At 35.9% G+C, this 20,775-nt stretch overlaps 1 protein-coding gene across 5 annotated transcripts in view; it reads right to left on the reverse strand.

The window, feature by feature from the left end:
* Positions 1–20,775, reverse strand: part of Csmd3 (CUB and Sushi multiple domains 3) — a 1,035,998-nt gene that overhangs the window by 42,053 nt on the left and 973,170 nt on the right. For all 5 annotated transcript variants that reach the window (XM_040730388.1, XM_040730387.1, XM_040730386.1 and 2 more), the window contains 6 exons: positions 16,625–16,798; positions 12,150–12,323; positions 10,856–11,041; positions 8,301–8,474; positions 5,828–6,010; positions 560–736 (listed from right to left, as the gene is read on the reverse strand). In XM_040730388.1, the coding sequence (XP_040586322.1) occupies positions 560–736; positions 5,828–6,010; positions 8,301–8,474; positions 10,856–11,041; positions 12,150–12,323; positions 16,625–16,798 (1,068 nt within the window). The remainder of the gene's footprint in view (positions 1–559; positions 737–5,827; positions 6,011–8,300; positions 8,475–10,855; positions 11,042–12,149; positions 12,324–16,624; positions 16,799–20,775) is intronic.

Raw genomic sequence — 20,775 nt, forward strand, 5'->3', positions numbered from 1 at the left:
GTTAGGCATCAGAGGTGTACACCTTTAGTCCCAGCACTCAGGAGGCAGACGCAGACAGATCTCTAGGTTTGAGGTCAAATTGGTGAACAGAGAGTTCAAGAAAGCCAGGGCTACACAGAAAAAGGCTTCCTTGAAAAGCCAAAACAAAAGAAAATTGATTTACCACATCAAAATACCTATAAGGTCATTCTGTGTCAGTATAAGCATCTCTAATAATGACAATATTTTCAAACATCAAGATGGATATTGGTCTGAGTTAGATTGCTAAACAAAGAATTGAATCCATTGAAATTTTATACTGATACTTATATTTAAAAACTATACCTAAAGTTTGTTAAAATATAAAAATATGACTGTTTTTCTTTGATCCCTCTTTCCTCACTCAGCCAATACAATACCTTGGCGAGACCAGTGATTCTTGAAATCACTAGTGTATAATTTAATGATAAGTATACATAACCTTCTAATCTCAAAGAGGTAACGTTTAGTTAAAACCCGATGACATCCTTATACATTTTCGCTTGAATGAAATTTTTTAAAGATTAAGAAAAAAATTTACTTGTACAGTTGGGCAAGCTTCCAGACCATGTTCCGTTGGCAGTGCATTGTCTAACAGAGGGTCCTGAAAGGATATAGCCTTCCATGCAGGAATAGATGACGGAACTGGAAAACGTCGTACCATCAATCCGAAAAACTTTCCCATTTGCTGTTGTTCCTGGGTTACCACACTGTACAGCTGTAAAACAAAATGTTTATGAGGAAGTTCAAAAACAATGAAATAGTAGTCCTTTCATAGAGAGTTAATGACTAATGTTCCTTCACAATGTGAAGGAACTGTCCTGAGAAATAAGAAAATTCTCCAAACTTTGCAATGAAATATCTTCCTAAAGGGTTGAAATTCAAGGTGAATTTGTGTTGATTTTTGTTTCCTTAATTACTAGATTTCAAATCGCCTAACATTTTAAAAACGTGTTAGTAGTGTTAATAATTTCAGTACAACCATTGAAAAGAAAAGTAACCACTCAATGAGGGTTGCCTTCAGATACCATGAAGTTTTTCTTTTGCGTAAAAGCCAATTCATAGAAATTTAGAAAATTAATAATTCACAGAAATTTAGAAAATTAATAACAGTAATAATAGACAACAGATTCATTATGTTGGTGTTTCTTGAGAACAGCTAATTAACATATATATAATTTAAATATTGTACACATCCATACAGTTTACATGAATATATAACATTTGCATCGTTATAGTAGGCAATTGTGAACATAAAAAGAACAAAGTAAATAGAAAGTAATGAATTAAGTTTTCAATAAAAAATCACAAATCCACATTGTTTTAAAGACTAATAAGCTAATGACAATAAATATACTGTATGACCCAGATATACATCATAGGCCCAAAGACTAAACATCCTGCTACCCAATACTTGTTCAGACATGTTCATTGCTACTTATTCATAAATACTAGCAAACGGAAACCCAAAATGTCCTTCAAATGATAAATGCATTATGAAAATCTGGTATGTATTCACAGTGGAATACTATTGGCTTTAAAGAAATATACAATCAGGAAACTTACAGGAAAATCTATGGAACTAGGAAATATTGTAAAGCAAGAGGTGGCACAGACCCAGGAGCCAAACACTGTATATCCTGGGGTATTTATGAATCCTACCTTCAAATCTAGATGTGAGTACATCACATGGAGTAACAGCAGAGACCAGGAAAATAAAAGGGGGGCCATGCATTGTGGGAGATCTTAGAGAGGAAAACTACCTCACAGATGCTACAAAATAGAAAAAAATGGAGAAATGCAGAGGAGGAGATTTACCTGGGGAGGGAAAGATAGGGTGAGGGAAAGGAGTGGGATGTTTGAAATTGACAACTGTCATTGTATATCATATATATAGTGACAGTGTTCCCCCAACAGCCATAAGTTACCCAAAGAAAATAGCCAATGCTTGGCATGTCACATTTTATTTTCAGTTGTTGGTCAGGGAATTTCAAAAAGACTCCAGTCAATATAGGCTATTGCTGGTGCCCTGATTTGCCTACCAGAAACTGAAGGTAAACCAACTTCCTGCCATTCTGGATCTTAGTCTTCCCATCAAATCTTTGGTGATTTGGTGATCTGGGCTACAGATACAGGTCACATCTTTGTTGATGTTCCCTGGTCTATAGATGCAGGCACTGTGATGTAAATGTAGCTGTTGCTGTTATGATCAGGTGTTCTCTGCATTGTGTCCCTTTGTGATTTTCTGCAACGGTCTCTATTTGTTGTAAAAATATGCTCATTCAATGGATATTATCTGAAGGTATAAGATCAAGATGTGGGATCAAGTAGGGATTACAGTAATCTGGCATATTCAGCCATAAAATAAGCAATAGTAACCAGGGACCATCACCAAAGATGTGGGAAAATGACACTGAGAACCAGAATACCAGGACGTCGGCTATAAAACAGTTTCTCCTAGAAACAGCTACATAAATAAAACCAGAACAAGGGCCGTATCAATAGACTTGGAAGGAGGAAAACGCACGGAGTCTGTGGTTGTTTGAATAGGTGTGGGCCCCAGAATTCTTGGCCTATAGAGAATGTCACTATCAGGAGGTGTGGGCTTGTTGGAGGGAGTGTGTCACTCCGGAGGCAGCTTTGAAGTCTCATATATGCTCACATCATGCCTGGTGACACAGTTCACTTCCTGATGCTTGAAGATTAAGAAGTGTGACTTTCAGATCCTTTCCAAACATGTCTGCCAGAAAGCCATCATCCATGATGACCATGAACTAAACCTCTGAACTAAGCTAGCTCCAATTAAACGTTTTCCTCTATAAGAATGGTCCAGGCCATGGTGCATCTTCATGGCAGCAGAAATCCTAAGACAGGGCCCCACACCCAGACAAAGAACCGTCGTGAAATACTATTTTAACTAGGTAAAGACATGTTGACATTTGCTTATGCTGCATTTGTTTAATTATGAGAAGATGTGCTGTATTTGTTTCACCTTGTGTCAGCCCAGGGCACCTGAGTGGTCTCATAAAGAGCTGAGCTGCCAATAGGTAGGCAGAAGAAAGGATAGGCAAGGCTAGCAGACAGAGAGAATAAATAGGAGGAGAAATCTGGGCTGGAAAGGGGAACAAAAAACTAGGTAAGAAGGAGGAGGGAACAGAGGTCATACCCGGAACTAGAAGCCAGGCAGACATAAAGAAGCAGTGAAAGTAAGATATACAGAAGAAAGAAAGGTAATAAGCTCTGAGGCAAAACGTTAAAACAGCTAGCCAGAAATGAGCCTAAGCTAGGCCGAGCATTCAAAACTAACGATAGGTCTCTGTGTCATAATATGGGAGGAAAAGCCTGGTACCCAGGATTATAGACAACTAATGACTCCTGGGAGAGAGAGAGAATTAACCTCTCCGATAAGGATTCTCATCCCTGGGAGAGTTCAATTCTCAATGATCGGTTCTGAAACCATAGAGACACCAACAATAAAAACAGACTCAGCAGGTTGCGTTTATATATTCGTGCATACGTGCATACAATTACATAAATGTACACAGCAATCATAGTTAAAGGAAAAGAGCATATCAACTTAGGGATGGATGCTTGGGAGGAGTTGGAGTGAGGGTATCTGCAAAGGGCTATAGAAGGGAAAGAGAAAGGGGAAAGTCATCTAATTCAATTTTAACTACATATATATTTAAATAAATAATGGTTTTGTAGTATAAGATTGTTTTCCATTTCAGATAAATAAAAATTATCAACTGTCATTTCATACTGTATCATTTCTTTAATGATTTCATTATCTTTAGTAAAGAAATCCTTAGAAGTAAAGAAATATATCAGACTACAGACATAGTAAGTCTATAAGTATTTTGTCATATAGCTACCAAATAGAGCAGTAAAAATTGCTATGTACATATGGGAGTCAGAGGACTATTTGCAGGAGTCAGTTCTCTTTTCATTTGTTTGCGTCAATGGAGTCGAAATCAGGTGGCAAGCACCTTAGCCCACTGAGCCTTCTCATCCACCCATCTTGAGATGTTTTAAAATTCTAGTTTTGCATACACTTGAAAACTGCACATTGTAACTTTAAGTATTTGTTTTTTAAAAAAGGTACTGACTGATTACATGAAGAATTTATAATTAAGAGTCCTTATTTTGCTAAACAGAGTTCAGGGGCAAATTACTTTCTAGAAAATATATTGCTTACAATGACCTATTCACCAAAAACTGTATCTGATTATCAGTAGTCCATTACTAATTTATTATTGATTTTACTGTAGGTTATGGTGATTTTTGTTTTTCTGTATTTTCTTTACATGTTGTTTTTTCTATTCTGCTAAAATATTCTTAGTAATTTACATGTAATGTATTAAAGTTATTAATTTTTCATATATGCTATATGTGAAAATGCTATAGTTACTACATCTGTTATCCCTGCATACACACAAACAATGTTAACATCAATCTTCACTGGTTCCAAACAGACTCCCGGTCGTTGGTTCCTACTCTGTGAGTTCCTATGAGTAAGGTTAGTTGTTTCTGTGGAGTCTGTGTGTATGTGTGTGTGTGTGTGTGTATGTGTGTGTGTGTGTGTGTGTGTGTGTGTGTGTGTGTGTGTGTGTGTGTGTGTGTTGTCCTAGACCCCTTTGGCTCCTACAATCTTTCTGTCCTGTGTTTAGCAGGATTCCACAAGCTCAAGCTCGGCTTAATGTTAGACTGTGGGTCTCTGTATCGGTTTCCATCACTTACTGGATGAAGTCTCTATGATGACATTTGGGGTAGTAATCAATCTGATCACAAGGGATAGACAAGTTTAGGCTACCTAGCTATTGCTAAGAGTCTTAGCTGGGGTCATGCGTGTAGGTCTGTGGGAGTTTCCCTTGCATCATTTCGGGATCAGATATATTTATTATTATTGTTTTTATTATTATTATTATTCTCTTATACATTAAATCCCAACTGAGTTCTCTTCCCTATACTCTTTCAAGTTTCCCCCACATATCCCCTACCCCAAAACCATTCCCCCTCCATTTCCCTTCGTAGAACATCAGCTGAACACATCATAACACGTTACAGTACAGCTAAGCATAAACCTCATATCAAGGCTAGACGAGGCAACCCAATAGGAGAAAAAAGTGCATATTATTTTTAAATGACCAAACATGTTTCAATATGATTATTACCTTTTATAATTCTCTGACAAAACATTGTTAATAAAATATTGTTGAAAATGGGGACCTGAAAGTTATAGTAATAGTAGTATATAGTAATGCAGTAATGGTACCCAGGTGAATTTGAATACACATTAAATTGGAATTCCATACAAAGGTCAGCCTCTGGTTTTGAAAAAGTATCTGGCATATACAACTTAAAGGGGGAATGATTTGTTTTGGCTCACAGGTTCAGGAGTTTCAGCATGCAGCCAAATGACCACACTATTAGAAGGCTGTGATAAACAACAGCATCTTGGTTGGGGGGGGGGGGCGGACTAGCAATACAAAGATTCTTGCCTTGAGGTGACAAGGAAGGATAGAGGAAGACCAGGGTCAATATTCACCCTTCAAAAGCATGCACCCAGCTACCAACTTCTTATAACAAGGCCCATTTTCCATAATCCTACAGCCTCCCAATATTCTACTGAAATTTTAATTTGATACTGGATTAATGAAACCAATACAGGGATCAGAGCAGAAGTGATCAAATCCAGTCACTGGAAATATCCTCATGGACACACTCTGGGTTAAGTTTTACTAATTTTCAATTCAATGCAGTTGATAATCAGACTGAAGCACTCTTAGTATAGTCAACTTGAGATTACCTTTGCACTCTGGCTGTCTCCCAGTCCAACTGCCATTTGATAAACACGTTCTCTCTTCCGAGCCATAAAGGATATATCCGGTATCACAGGCAAAGCGCACAGTGCTTTTAGTTCTGAAATCACTTTCCTGTCTAGAGCCATGCCCAGGAGTACCGGGATCCCCACATGTACCAGCAGTGTCACCTGCATGCAGAGAAGAGCAAATTAATTCTGCTATGCATTTATTAAGTACACCTATTTGACCAGGTGTCTGGTAGGAAATAGTTTTGTGCATGCCAATGTCACAAAATTTGACTGCACAAACATGTATCTCAACTGACCACAGTCACATGAAAGAGGAAACAGAAATGAAAAAGAAAATGATTTCTGAGCACTGAGGTATTTTTCTTATTGGGGATTTGTGGACATGATTCTCAAAGGTTATGGACATGTCATTATTATTCCCAGAATGTAGTTAGTAATGGAAAATTATAAATGACAGAAGTATGGATTCAACAGACAGTGCGTTCATATAAAATTAAAAAGACTGGATTCTGTTATAACATAATTAATTCACTGAACCACCTAATTACTGATGCATTTTCAGCTGCTATTCTGCAACTACTGCATGCTAGAAACATGTAAATACTTAATAGAATCATTCTTATATATTTAAGGTTTCCCCTTTTAAATTCCCTCTCTCAAAAGCTGTCGACAAAGAAATAACCAACCAACTGCATTTCTCCATGTGTGAAAATTCAGAAATAAATTGTCAACAACCCTGAGGCAGAAGCTGGGTATCAATTCTGCAATGGGATTTCACTCATCTCTCTCATCTCTAGAATCTTATCCTGTTCTTCCAATGTTACTGCTCTCTCACTCTCTATACTACTTAGCCTTCTCTAACCACGGGATACACAGTACCAACACAAACAAAGAGGGGGAGATGTGAGTTGACTGTGAGGGCTCCTAGACTTTCGGGGGAGATGTGAGTTGAATGTGAGGGCTCCTAGACTTTCGGGGGAGATGTGAGTTGACTGTGAGGGCTCCTAGACTTTCGGGGAGATGTGAGTTGACTGTGAGGGCTCCTAGACTTTCTAGACGCACTTTCGACACATACTGACATGATCTGTGGGATTGAACCTGGAATGCATTGCTAATTACTCACACATTGTCAGGTCACTGTTTACTGTTTAGACATATGCAGCAGTTAATTCTTCAATTCAGTTTTAGGTTTTAATATACTACATACATAAGGAGGAGAATGATTTCATGTACATTGGGTCTTCTGGGAATTTATTTATGATGAGTATATTAAAATAGGACTAATTTTTCATGGAAGGCAGTTTTAAAGTTCCATTAATTTGTAGGACAAATTGGAAGTGCAAATCACTGCATAGAGCCTTGCTAGTATTCAGAAGATCTGAGTGCAATCATTTCACCTTTTTCACTTGTAAAGGGAAAGAAATGTAAAACTAGTACTAATCATTTACCAACCCGATCTCCCCAAAGTACAATTATGTAAAAAGGATGCATTCATATGTAAATCTAGATAGATGTAAAAAAAATAGCATCATATCTAGCTAATGGGTGAACATAAATGGTATCAAGCAGAGATTTACTCTATATTTAAAGTTTACATATTTCTAAAGAAAAGGAGTTTGTTATATATCATAGTAAAATGCAAAATATATTCAATCTACTGGTTATTAATAAAACCTGTTTCATATACATTAATTTAAATATAACTGATAGATATAAAGAATAAATTTATCTGATATCCTTAATAAATAAATAAGTTTTGTATTGATAAGTAGCTCTCATAAAATTTGTTAGGTCATTGCAATTAAAAACATTTGGACTATTTTGAAATTTTGCCAATAAGTCATCATTGCTTAGAAAGAAAGAGAATTTAATTCTGATAAAATTAATCATATAGCTTTTCAATCTTAGGAAAACTAAATTGATATGTACTAAAATAAAATGTCTACGTTAGCATAAGAAGTTACAGTCTTTATCAATTCATACAGAATCACATTCTAAAACCACACACATGTTTACATAGGGCACAGCACAGTCCAAAACACATACCTGAAACTTATCATCTAGAGCAGTGACTCTCAACCTGTGAGTGAAACAACCCTTTCAAGGGTTCACATATCAGATATCCTGCATATCACATATTTAAATTGTGATTCATAACAGTAGCAAAATTACAGTTATGAAACAGTGACTAAAATAAGTTTATGGCTGGGGGCCAGCACAACACGAGAAAGTGTAGTGAAGGGCCACAGCATTAGGAAGGTTGAGAACCGGTGCCCTGGGGAATGAGTACTCCTTTGCCGCTCAATTTCCATTACCTTAGAAGCATTCTAATAAATGATGTTTGAATTTCACTCAAAAATTGTTCAGAGGGATGCCTAAGTCCTCCGAGTATGTGATATGGATTAGTAATTATAGTTTATGACACACACTGTTCCATCTTCCCGTGTACCTGAACAGTGAGGCTGAGATCCACTCCAGTGTCCATTTAACTGGCAAGTCCTGGATGCCTGGCCTAGAAGAGAACGCTTTCCTGTGCAGGAATAGTGAACTGTTGACCCAAAAGTATACTTCTCTCCGGACAGGACTGCATTAGGAGGAATGCCAGGGTGTCCACAGTCAATCACTACAATACATAATTATTGAATATAAAATTTTTTTATATCTCCTATCGAACAACCTGAATCAGTTTGTTTACAAAACAAAAGTAAATGTTCTATTCAAAATGTTAAAGCCATTTCTAACCAGCAGTCTGAAGACCACATGGAACCAAAATGAGTTACGACTCTAGATGAATACAAAATCAGAAATTTACTTAAAGCATTCTTATTCATTCATTTACTTAGATATGTGACATTCTCAACTGCAAACTTTGTAGGTGGCAGCATTATATTACAATGTCAAAAGATTAATTTAAATTTAATTTAAACTTTAACATAGACACATGTTGGGAAATCTTGTTATTTGTCAATAAAGCACTGCCGGCCAATAGGAATCTAGATAGGTGGGACTAGGAGTCCAAGAGAACTCTGGGAAGGAGAAACAAAGAGAGTCGAGATGTAACGCCATGGGGTAGGAAGCCCGGAAACTTCCCCTGGTAAGAGACATACTTAGATTAACAATTATGGGGTAATTACTTAAGTCAGAGCTAGCCAGTAAGAAACAAGCAAGGCCGACAGCTTCATAATTAAAATAGCCTCCTGTGTGTTTATTTGGGACTGATGCGGCTCTAGAACCAGGCTGGCGGGAAGGCTTCTCTCAAGGAAAAAGCTTCCCTTTACAGACACATACTAAGATCTTAAAGATTCTAGAAAATGTACCCCTCAGTTTATATAATTTAGCGTTTAAATATAAAATAGATGTCATAGTTATTGGAACTGTAGGGTTAAATGATTCATCTTGAGGATGAGTTTAACAGAAACTTGTAGGTATACACAAACATGGTTGTGTTACTGTAGCAACGTGTGATGGTTGTGACTGTAACTGGAGGTGGATGTATAATTTATTTAGAACACTGAGGTAGATGGGCTAAATAAAGATGAAAGGAAGCCAACTATGAGTAAAAGTTGGGCCACACCAAGATTAACAGAAGTGTTTTGAGAGTAAGATAGATGGAGAAAAGATGTCCTATAATACAATCTACCTGAGTCTGGGACCAATTCATCCCACTTGCTATGCCAAAAAAAGATTCAGGGCTTGATATTCAAAATATTTCTAAGCATAGAAGAGTCAAAATGCAAAGATAGAAACCTTGGAAATTAGTCTACATTCATTATTAAATCAAGCTTAGAAAAAGATGCAGAGCTGTTTCTATTACAGTAAAATATGCAAAAGGGAGCATCAACTTCAAAGATGCCTTCGATATTTAGCAAACTCTATAGTGTCACATATTAATCAATAAAGCCAAATTGTCTATTGACCTAAAAATAAAATAAATCTAAAGAATTTAATATTTGTATGTTACCAAAATATTAATATAATGGTTTAGTTACAAAGACTATATAATTAAATTATTCAAAAAATTGGGATAGTCTACTTAAAGAAGTAAAGTATATCTTGTTCAGCAGGTCACATAAGTAAATAATTCACATAGAATCAGAAATTTTATGGACAGACTGAAAACTGTTTCTCCAGTGTATACAGGTGTTGTCACAAATTTCCACTAAAATTTTACTCAGAAACGTAAAAGAAATTTCTTTACTGAAAGCTCTCCATCTTTGACTCATTTTAACTGATTTTTTATTTAAATTAAAACTGATCTTATTTTACATACCAGTCCCAATTCCCTCCCCTCCTGCCCTCCAACAACCTCCCCATCCCACCCTGCATTCACTCCTCAGATAAGGTAAGGCTTCCCATGAGGAATCAAAAAAGTCTGTCACATTCTGTATTCCTCTCCATTCCCAAGTAAATACAAGTAGCAAGACTGCCTGAAAACACTCAGACAAAGAGCTAAAAGAGGCTCACATCGGCCCAGCATCTTGGAAGGTCCTGCAAAAGTCCCTAAGTATCTGAGCTGCCTGAAATAGATAGCCTACAATCTGGTTAAGTTTTGCATAAGTTGTCCAGTGCAGTATGGGTTTCCAGATTTTTTAGCTGCCGCTTATGGTGGAGTGATTGTAAGTGATACACGTGTCTATTAGTCATTTCTTCTTCTGTTATAACCCCTCACTGAATTCACTGCATGTAATCCTGTTGGAGATTTCCATACTTTCATCTATGGTGGTTCCCTCTGAGTGCTAAGTAGATGTTTGCTCCCCTTTCTAGAAATACTGATAATATAGAATAATATAGGAATCTTTAAGTTATTTAGAAAAGAAATGATACTATAAAAAGAAACATTTGGACAAATAATTTGCAAAACATATAGATTTGTAGTTTTGAAAGAAAATCAATTCAGTCAATATAATTTCTTCAGGTATATAATTTTGACTCTATGATGACAGTAACCATCAATATTGTTTCCATGGCAGTGTTTTATAGGAACAATTCATATTATCTACTTACTGATACATTCTGGTAAAGGTTTGTCCCATTGTCCATTTGGCTGGCAAATCAAAACAGAAGAGCCAAATAAAAAATACCCTGGGTTGCAGTCATAGAATACCACAGTGCCGTAGGTGAAATTCCCATGTTCTATTTTGCTTTCTCTTTTGGAATTGGCTGGAATTCCAGGATCAGAGCAGTTGACCACTGCATAAGTGAAAAAGCAAAAAGTTAGTTTGAGAATAATATAAATATACATAGGTGTAATTCTGTTGAAAATTTTTAAAACTTAGTTTCACAAGTAAATTCAGTTAAGAAAACAAAATATTCCAGAAATTTAGCTAATCCATGAACTATTGAACTAATACTCTGAAATTCGTGTCGGAGGAAACACAGGGAAAAAATAGCAATTTTAAGGATCACAGATGTGTAAGAATTATGCTTAGATTAAAGGGGCATCCCACTTAAATTATTTTTTGTTGAACACAGAAGAGAAACGGGGAAAATTTTTTTATTTTGGACAACACAATCTTTGTTGTATTTCATTGAAAAATAAGAATTTACTAAAAAAACACACTAATCTGTAACTATCTAGTAGACAACAATAAGAATTTGCCCAAATAGCATGGCAATCCAGGCATATTTTGCAAAAATACAAAGACAGCAATAAATACCAAAAGCACATTTCAGTATTCATGGACAGAAATGCAATTTAAAGTGACCTTAAATACTGCGTATATGCTCTCACAAATAGCTGTAACCTAATACTATTGAGCAGAAAGAAAGCCTTAAAATTTTAGACATTCTAATGAGGAAGGATGGAACTTCCCAGGGGTCCACCCCTAAATAAAGAACTACAAGGAACCAATAACTGCTGAGAGAGGGAGAAGATGTCTTTCTTAGGATGAGCCCCTCATTGATTAGGCAATGTAAAGTGACAAAGTGGTAAGCCATATACACAGAAACATCTACCACCGATTCTGCATGATGCATTTACGTGTTTGTTCATAAGGAATATTCCCTAAACCTTGAGAATGCAGAGAGGACATGGGAGCGGTAGGGAAGGCTTTGAAGTTAGGAAAGTGAAGGACAGAAATGATGTCATTATACTTCCAAATGAATCATAAGTAAATGGATAAAAATAAAATGAAAGAATTAACCGTTAAAAACATGAGATGAGATGCTACCAATACAGAAGCCTTTGGTGCTATGAGTTAATGATCCCCTACTGCTCTTCCTGGACGCTGAGATTCACGGCCTATGCCTCTACAGACATGGCGGCATGACCCATGATGGAATGTGATGATCTGGATACCTTTGCACACAGGCGGAGGGTGGCTCCACTGCCTGTTGGCCTGGCATTGCGCCTTGGTTGGCCCTTGCATAAGATACCCAACGTTGCAAGAGAATGTTACCACGTCATTGAAGTTGAACCCATTTCCGCTCGTTCTTCCGTAAATCGGACTACCAGGGTGACCACAGCTAACAGCTAAATCATTGGGGAAAAGAGGAAAAAAAATCATCAGTCATCGCATGGCAATTATCTTCAATCACTTACAAGTAGAAAAATCAGCTGATATGTGGATATACACAAAGCATTTTTTACTAACAAAGGTATAGAAAATCAGTAAAATACAGAGGTACAAAAATTAGATTGTGTTTTTTGGAGACTGCTTTGTGTGCATGTATGTGTGTGCGATGAGTGTGCAGGTGGCGTATTTGCACACGTGTGTGCAAATGTATGAATGGAGGCCAGATGAAGGTGTGTGTTGTCCCCCTCTGTCACTCTGCCAATTTTCCCTGTACCTGGAGCTCAAGTCTTTTGACAAGGCTGGAAGCCTGCGAGTCCCAGCAACCCTTCTGTCTCTCAAATCCCGGGGTTACAGACTCAAGCAAGACCATGTCTTACTAGTTACATGGGTACAGGGAGCAGGACTAAGTTCTTCATGGTTGTACAACAAAGTTTTCTAAGCATGAAATATATTTTAATATATTTAATTACAGTAATTTCAATCAAGTGCTATATATGTTGAATATTTCACATGCTTGATTTCTTCTGTATTGTTTTTATTTCTCTTGTTTGTATATCATGAACTACTACTGAAATACAAAAAAAATCAATGTAATTACAGGAGTTTCCACTTCTAAATGTGGCTGGGAATTGGTGGTGCGCACCTTTAATCCCAGCACACGGAAGGTAGAGGCAGGGGGACCTCTGTGAGTTCGGGGCCAGCCTGGTCTACAGAGCAAGTTCTAGAACAGCCTCAAAAGCAATACAGAGAAACCCTGTCTCAGAAATCCAAAGAAAAAGAAAAAAGGAGATTATCCACTTCTAAATGCCTTCAGCAAACATCAACTGACAAGTTTATTTTAATGGTTTTGACATTTGTATTCATTTTTCAATGTAATTTTGAAATAATTTTTGATATTATTTAGAAAAAGTTACCATTAAAAATTTACAGCCAAAAGTGTAATAGTCTTAACAAGACAAGTTAACATGGACAACAGAGATCACCACATTGTGCTAACCTAGAAGTTCTAGTCATATTTTGAAATGAACATTGCTATCATTCTCCAATCCATTCAGTCTTACTGGACATTGTTTAATACTTTTACTGAGAAATCATGTGCTCAGTAGAATTATTTGGAACATTTTTTATGTTCTGGTCCTAGAATTAATTCTATGAGGTGCTGAATTTTCCTCAACCCTGCATTTGGAGGAAGGGTTTTACTGTGTCAGCTCACTCCGTTAATCAGAGCAGTCCAGTTACAACGCTTCATAATTGGGTACAGAAAAGACCAGAGCTGCTCTTAGTACTATCTAAATGACCCACAGGCAATTATTTTTCAGCTGCGTTGTTAATGTCAACCTACTCACTTGGAATTTTAACTGCATCTTATTCTTGCTTAAAATTATCAATAAAGAAACCATCCCCCCCGCGAGGACTTAGTCTCATTTATAGTCCTAATCATTAAAAAACAAATAGTGACATTATTTAGTTATGCTTGAATTTAGATAAAAAAATGTAAAAACTCTAGTACAGACCCAACTAAATACTGCTGTCTTTAAGTTACCTAGTGGTGGTAGTGGTGTGTGTGTGTGTGTGTGTGTGTGTGTGTGTGTGCTTAAGAAGATGATATAATTGTTTATTATGGCTTTCTTATCTAAAATCTCAATATCGAACACATTTCCCATTAAATATCATTTTATTTTTAAAAAATAACAATGATATAATTTATAAATATTACTTAAATTAGTAACTGATTTAATTTTTTGTGTAACTCATGTTAAAATAATCACATCATATCTCTAAAGCTTGTAAAGCCTTTATCCATATACTATGATATTGAAATTGAAAGAGTTGATGTCTTTACTGCCATTTGCTAGACAACATTCGTAAAATATCAATGTAAGTAATTGGGGATGGAAACTAACATTTAACTAACATTAAAAAGTATATGGACAATCAGGTAAAATTAAAATGAATCACAATATTACTCGTGTACATCTGAGAATTGATGATAATAAGAAAAGGCAATAGAATTATCCTTACTAAGCTATATTTTTACTTTTTATATAGCACTTATACTAAATATGGAATACTTCAAGGCTGTAAGAAGTCTGGAGAAGGAAATGTGGTTTATGGAGTCAAGCTTCTCTTCAATCAGCAGCTGTGAGAAGAGCGGGTGGGGAATTCTCTGTTTTCCTTGGAAGATACACTATGATTGCAGTAGGAAGGCACAGGTGGTTGTGAGACAGAAATACTGAAAACGAAAACATGAAGCAAAACTCCACTTCATGCTCTGCCGCACAGAGGCAGTCCAACTTAAACCCTCACCTGGACTGACTTAGAGATGAGCACTCAGAAAAGTTCCGCCCAAGGGAAGGCTGTGTAGCCCATGTAGCAACACGTGGCTAGCATGCAAAATGCTCTAAGTTTGATCCTACACACGCTCACATGTACACACATTCACACTCACACACATGCACATTCACACACACACATTCACACACACATACATACACGCATGCACTCACACACATTTACACACACACACATAAACGCATGCACACTTCACAATTTCACATGTACATGCACACTCACACACAAACGCACACAATCTCTCTCACACAACACCCACATTCACACATACGCATACTCACACACATTCATTCACACACACATGCACTCACACACATAATACATACACACGCACACACACAAATTCACATATACATACACACACACAAATGCACACTATCTTACAGACACACACGCATACATGCACATTCACGTGTTGAATTCTGCCCAGCGTAAAGGCATTTCTGGGGCAGATGTCATACCGCCAGCCTGAAAGATTCAAGCATCACTTTAGGACTCATGAAACAAAGATGAGGAGGAAAAGTTTTAACCATTTGTGGTTCTTCAGCCCACCAAGCCTCAAAGCTACTCTGCCCACCTCCGCTCTCTATTTCCTGGTTTAGATTACCTCAGCCCCTTTCCATGTAAGTGTTCCACACCCAGACTACCTTCTCTTTTTTCCTCTGTCTTTTCTTATGATGAAGAACATTACCATGGAGATATTTCATGCATAGAAAGAGATTCCTCCTAACTCAAAAATCATAGCTCTAACTATTGGAGGAATTAACAGAAAAGAGAAAAATACAAAATGCATTTTATTTATGCATTTTGAATTTATTGTGTGGCAGAGTGTTCTTTTGTTTTTATTTGTCTGTATACCATTTGCAGGCAGCAGATTCCAGAGATAAAGAGCTTTGGACACCCTGAGTCCAGCATTGCTGATGGCTATGAACCTACCATGTATGCGCTGGAAACCAAACTTGGGTCCTCTAAATGAGAAACCCATGTTCTTAACCATGAAACCATTCTTCCATCATCTTTAATGTATGAAATCATACATAAATTTGTCAAAAGGTTTACTGAAATGTCAAGTGTTTTTTCTCAAGCGTGGTTTTAAATATCTAATCATATGTTTAGCCAAACAATTTTGTGTTTGGATTAAAAACATTGTAAATATAGCTATAAAAACTTTGTAATATTGGTTAAACTATTTTAATCACTTATCACAACACATTATTCATAGTTCATATATTTAATAATATATTTAAGAAAAGGATGATCTGAAGCTAAAGGGAACTATACTGATAAGCACTTTCAAATGTCTATGAAATAGGGTTCTGAAAGAGCAAATTACTTGAATTATCTGACACAATTAGCCCTGGTTCTGACATCAGTACAATGGCTCACCATATGATGTCTGCTGTTTCTTCCTCCACTAATTACAATTCATCAGGATACTGTCTGATGAGTTAGCTATTGCATCCTAATTACTGAAACACATCACCAGAAGAATTCACACTAGAAAAAACTTTCTAGTCTCACATCACAAGAGTGTTGACATTGTTATACAGTGGTGTCAACAACTTGAAATCCTTGTGTTAAAAAACATGCTGCGAATATGTCATACCCACACAAATGTTCTCTTGTAAATATTTACAACAAACACTGAGGTTCTGGACTTAGACTGCGTCTTGATGGAAAAAAGTGAGGAATACAAAATGTAAGTAATAGTATACCTATACATAGTGTTATAGGATCCTGAAAGATTATCGCATTGCAGTATACATGAACACATAAAAACTTGGTTTACACGGTAATCTAAATAAGGTAAATCAATAAAAATTTTATCTTGCTTAGTAAAATGCATGATTCGTTGGCTATTTCAGAACGTGGGAGGTCCCTGATTTCTTTTGTCGTGCTTACTTACGCACACAGGATGGGAGCTGACCAGACCAATTGTGATCCTGCTGACATATCCTCACTGAGGAGCCAATCAAACGAAAGCCAGGGTTACACTGATACACAACCGTGTCTCTGTATCCGTAATTTTCTCCAATGACTTGGCCATTCACTATGAGTTCTGGAGTTCCACAGTGACCCGCTGAAAGTTGTCAAAAAGCATTATAGTGGCGTGACTGAGTATTTTAATTGTTTGCATACATACTTAGATTTATTAAATATTTCAGCAATCATATGGAATTAATGAACATAAAGGTAACTATGACACATTCTGAAAGCAACAAGAATTTAGAGATAAAGACAATCACCTAGCAGAATGGTGTCACAGATGATTCAAAGCATTTCACATATCAAAATGAATACCAGACAAGTAAAACTTGGATGAATAAAGAATAAAAAGCATTTCGGGAGAAAATTTATTAATATTAACTCTCCTAGTGTGCCTCTGAGACAGGACAGTTTTAACACAGGACCTATATAGCCTAACTAAATGAGTATAATCCCAGTCTGGTTAATGTGTTCTAATTAGAAAGTAAGATGTTATATGATCATTACTTTTTTACACTTTTTTTCTTTAAGAAGAAGAAAATAAACAACGGGTTAAAGAAGATAGAAGCAACCCCCAGGCTCAGCCACTACTGTTGGCTAATAAAAGCCGAGAGAGAAGGATCTACTACTGACACTCTCCTAAACCAGGATAATTCCTAACTGCTTTGCAAATACCTCTAACACCTATAGATAAGTGTAACCCTCACTTCTCATCAAATGAGCTTCTTTTTGAAACATATGAAGATCAGTAGTGTAAGACAAAACCAGTCAAAATCCAGACAAGCCCCTGACTATGGGGTACGGATTCAAAATTGATACGTGACCAACACAACCTCTATAGTCAAGGCTCAGGGAATAGTGCAGACCGAAGGGTCGAGAAGATGATAAGAGCTAAGGAATTTGGAAACTTGCTGTGAGATTATGTGTGCTATATATGACAGGGAGGCTACACCTATGAAATCTCAAGAAAATGGTGGCCTAAACAAGACCTGGAAAGTGAAATCACCATTTGGCTTGTTGCTATGGATAGGGGAAGCCTCTCGGGGACCCAATTCTACATTAAGAGTTGTAAGGAATTAACAACTGTCAAGGGAAGAAGTATCTGTCATCTTCAGGGATGAGCCTCCACAAATAGAGATCCAATACAGAGTGATTAGTCATTTAAAAAAATGCACACACACAAGCAATATGAAATAGAGCCAGACAGTCATATTTATGTCTACCTAAATATATGTGTGCATGTAACCATGTAACAGTAATAATTTAAGTAAAAGAGGCCATGGATTTGCAAAAGAATGGGAAGTGTGCCATAGGAAAAATTATAGGAGGGAGGGAAATACTGTTATGTTTTAATTAATATAAAATTTAGACAGAAGAAAATATTTAAGTCATTATCCAAAATAAGAAAAAAAGTACTGAATAATGTAATCATTGAATAAAACCTTTCTTTTGTTTTCCCTCTTTGTAGCTTTGGAGCCTGTCTTGGCACTCACTCTGTAGTCCAGGTTGGTCTGGAACTCACATAGATCCATCTGCCTCTGCCTCTCAAGTGCTGGGATTAAAGGCATGCAGCATCGCCACCTGGCTAAAGCTTTCCTAAAATAGCCCTAAAACTGTTAAACTCCTAACAACTTTATTGACAGAAGAACTAGAAACCATTATACCTAAGAGTGTTGAAGACACGCCAATACAAGACCTACAGGATTTAAAGCAAAGGAAGATATTAAGATCTTTATGATAATTAATTTCAACAATTGAAAAGAAAAAGAAAAATTAAGATTATCTTACAAAGTGTGTGTGTGTGTATTCTCTCAGAAAGAAAAACAACCTTAATATTAACATCATAAAATAGTACACCAACACATTTAAAGCAAATAGATATTATATTGACCTAGAAACCTGTTAGAGCAACCTACTAGAAAGTATTTTTTATTAATGGTGGAGGGAAAAAGCTATAAGCTGAAAGCAGATGATAAGAAAAAAAAGAAAGGTGTTTCTTTAATGAAGTGGAAAATGTATGCTCATCAAAAAGTTCTTAGTAAGAAATGAATAAGTAAATCACAGTTTAGGTGAAATGCTCATGAAGGGAAATAATCAGTATGATAACCAGAACTGATTAAGAATTGTGGTTCATGTTAAAATGTGTTTATCAATAGAAATAGTCACCTATATCACAAAGGGAAATCTGAAAATGGCTTGAAAGTCTATGAAATTTTGCTACACATCAAAAAAAAACCACAAAATAATGCAAATTCAAATCCGGTGACAAAGAGGGTTTAGATAACTTTAGAGGAATTTCATTTCTGAGTACCTATAGGAATGAATATATATACTACCAAAAATCTTTTACTAAAATTCAAATTTATACAAACATTCCCCAGATGAGACAATGCTCAGATGACTATCAACAGAGACTAATTATAAGGTAGCTTATTCATTAAGGGAATTCAGAGCTGGAATGGAAACAGCTAATGTGGATACCTACCACAGTAAGGTGGAGCAGAATTCAGGAAGCCTTTAGTATATTTAGGATTTCATTCATACAAAATTTCTATAACAGGAAGAACTAACATATGGTGTAAAATGCCTTAATCTAGCTTCATACTGAATACAAAATACCTATATATCATGCCATACTGTACATATGTATATATATATCATATATATGTATATAAAATACATATACAATTGCATATATCATAACACATTCTTTTTAACAGAATAAGAACTGAATGGGACATGGTGGCATCATGGTCATACATGCTGACAACACATGCCTTTAATTGCAGCAATCTGGAAACAGAGGCAGGTGGATTTATGTAGAAAGACCCTATCTCAATAAAATAAAAAAGAAAAATGTGAAGAAGACAGCATGAACCATTAGCAAATATTGATTTGTACCTAATCATACAGATGCTAAGATGTTTAATACTGATTTATATGATTTATTTTAACATTAATTGAGGAGATACATTGACAAGTATATTTTAAAGCTTTGAAAGATAGGTGAGTATTGAAGCATCTACAGCAAAGGGCTTGTTCTGTAATAGATCAAAGACATGTAAGCATCTGCTGTGGATTGGTCTTCCAACTAAGAAATATACACAAATCACTGAGAACTAGGAAATAAAGTCACTGTATCCAGAACAAGTGATCAAAAGAATACTCTGCTGGACCCACTACGCCAAGAGTTTCTGAGTTAGAAGGTCAATTTCTAGTGCAAGACTGGAGGAGTACACTGTTGGCAACCCTTTTGTCTCCTGTCTCATTATGGCTTTATATTAAATGCCAACAATATAACTGTTGCTATATATTGCTCTACAATGATATTGTCTCCATAGATTTAAAGTATGGTTTGTTCATAAATATTTCTTCAGTACTTTTTTTCCAGGGAACACTGTCAAAGCATAATTGTGGTGGTAAATCCAGAAACTTCACACACTATCACAAAAGAGCACATAAATTACAATTGTTAAGTGAATTGTGTAACTATAAAATATATTACTTAGACATCTTATATACAAATCACCCAAATTATAAGCAAACTAAGGCATCTTGACTTGAAATAAGCATAAGTAAATTACTTCAGCATATATTAAAGCATATTTTGACCACTTTATCACATATTAATATTCTACAATTGTATTTGTTTACATTTTATGGGGTGGTCTTTTAGTAGATACTGTGAAGTCCTCCCCCATAAAGAAATGTATTTTACAATTAATTATAGCTGTTAAAAATAAGGTTTTACTCTAACTAAACCTTTTATATTTCAAATTATGTTGTATTTAGGTAAACATTTTCAAACTATTAGAAACATGGTTTATGATAACAAGACACTTCTACCAGTCACTCTAAAATAGCATTTTTTAAAAGTGTATACTATGAAGCAGTGTTAAAATTAATACATAAAATATCCAGCAAATGAATGAACAAACATTATCTATCACTTATATGTTTTATGCCATATCTAAAAATTAATTTGGATAACTAAAATAAACAGAAATCATAGTAATCTTTTGATATCAAAGAAGTTACTGAAGTTCTTCAGAGTGGGGGTGTGACATAAAC

This window comes from Mesocricetus auratus, unplaced genomic scaffold, assembly GCF_017639785.1.
Source record: "Mesocricetus auratus isolate SY011 unplaced genomic scaffold, BCM_Maur_2.0 Super-Scaffold_100023, whole genome shotgun sequence".
Lineage (NCBI taxonomy): Eukaryota > Metazoa > Chordata > Mammalia > Rodentia > Cricetidae > Mesocricetus > Mesocricetus auratus.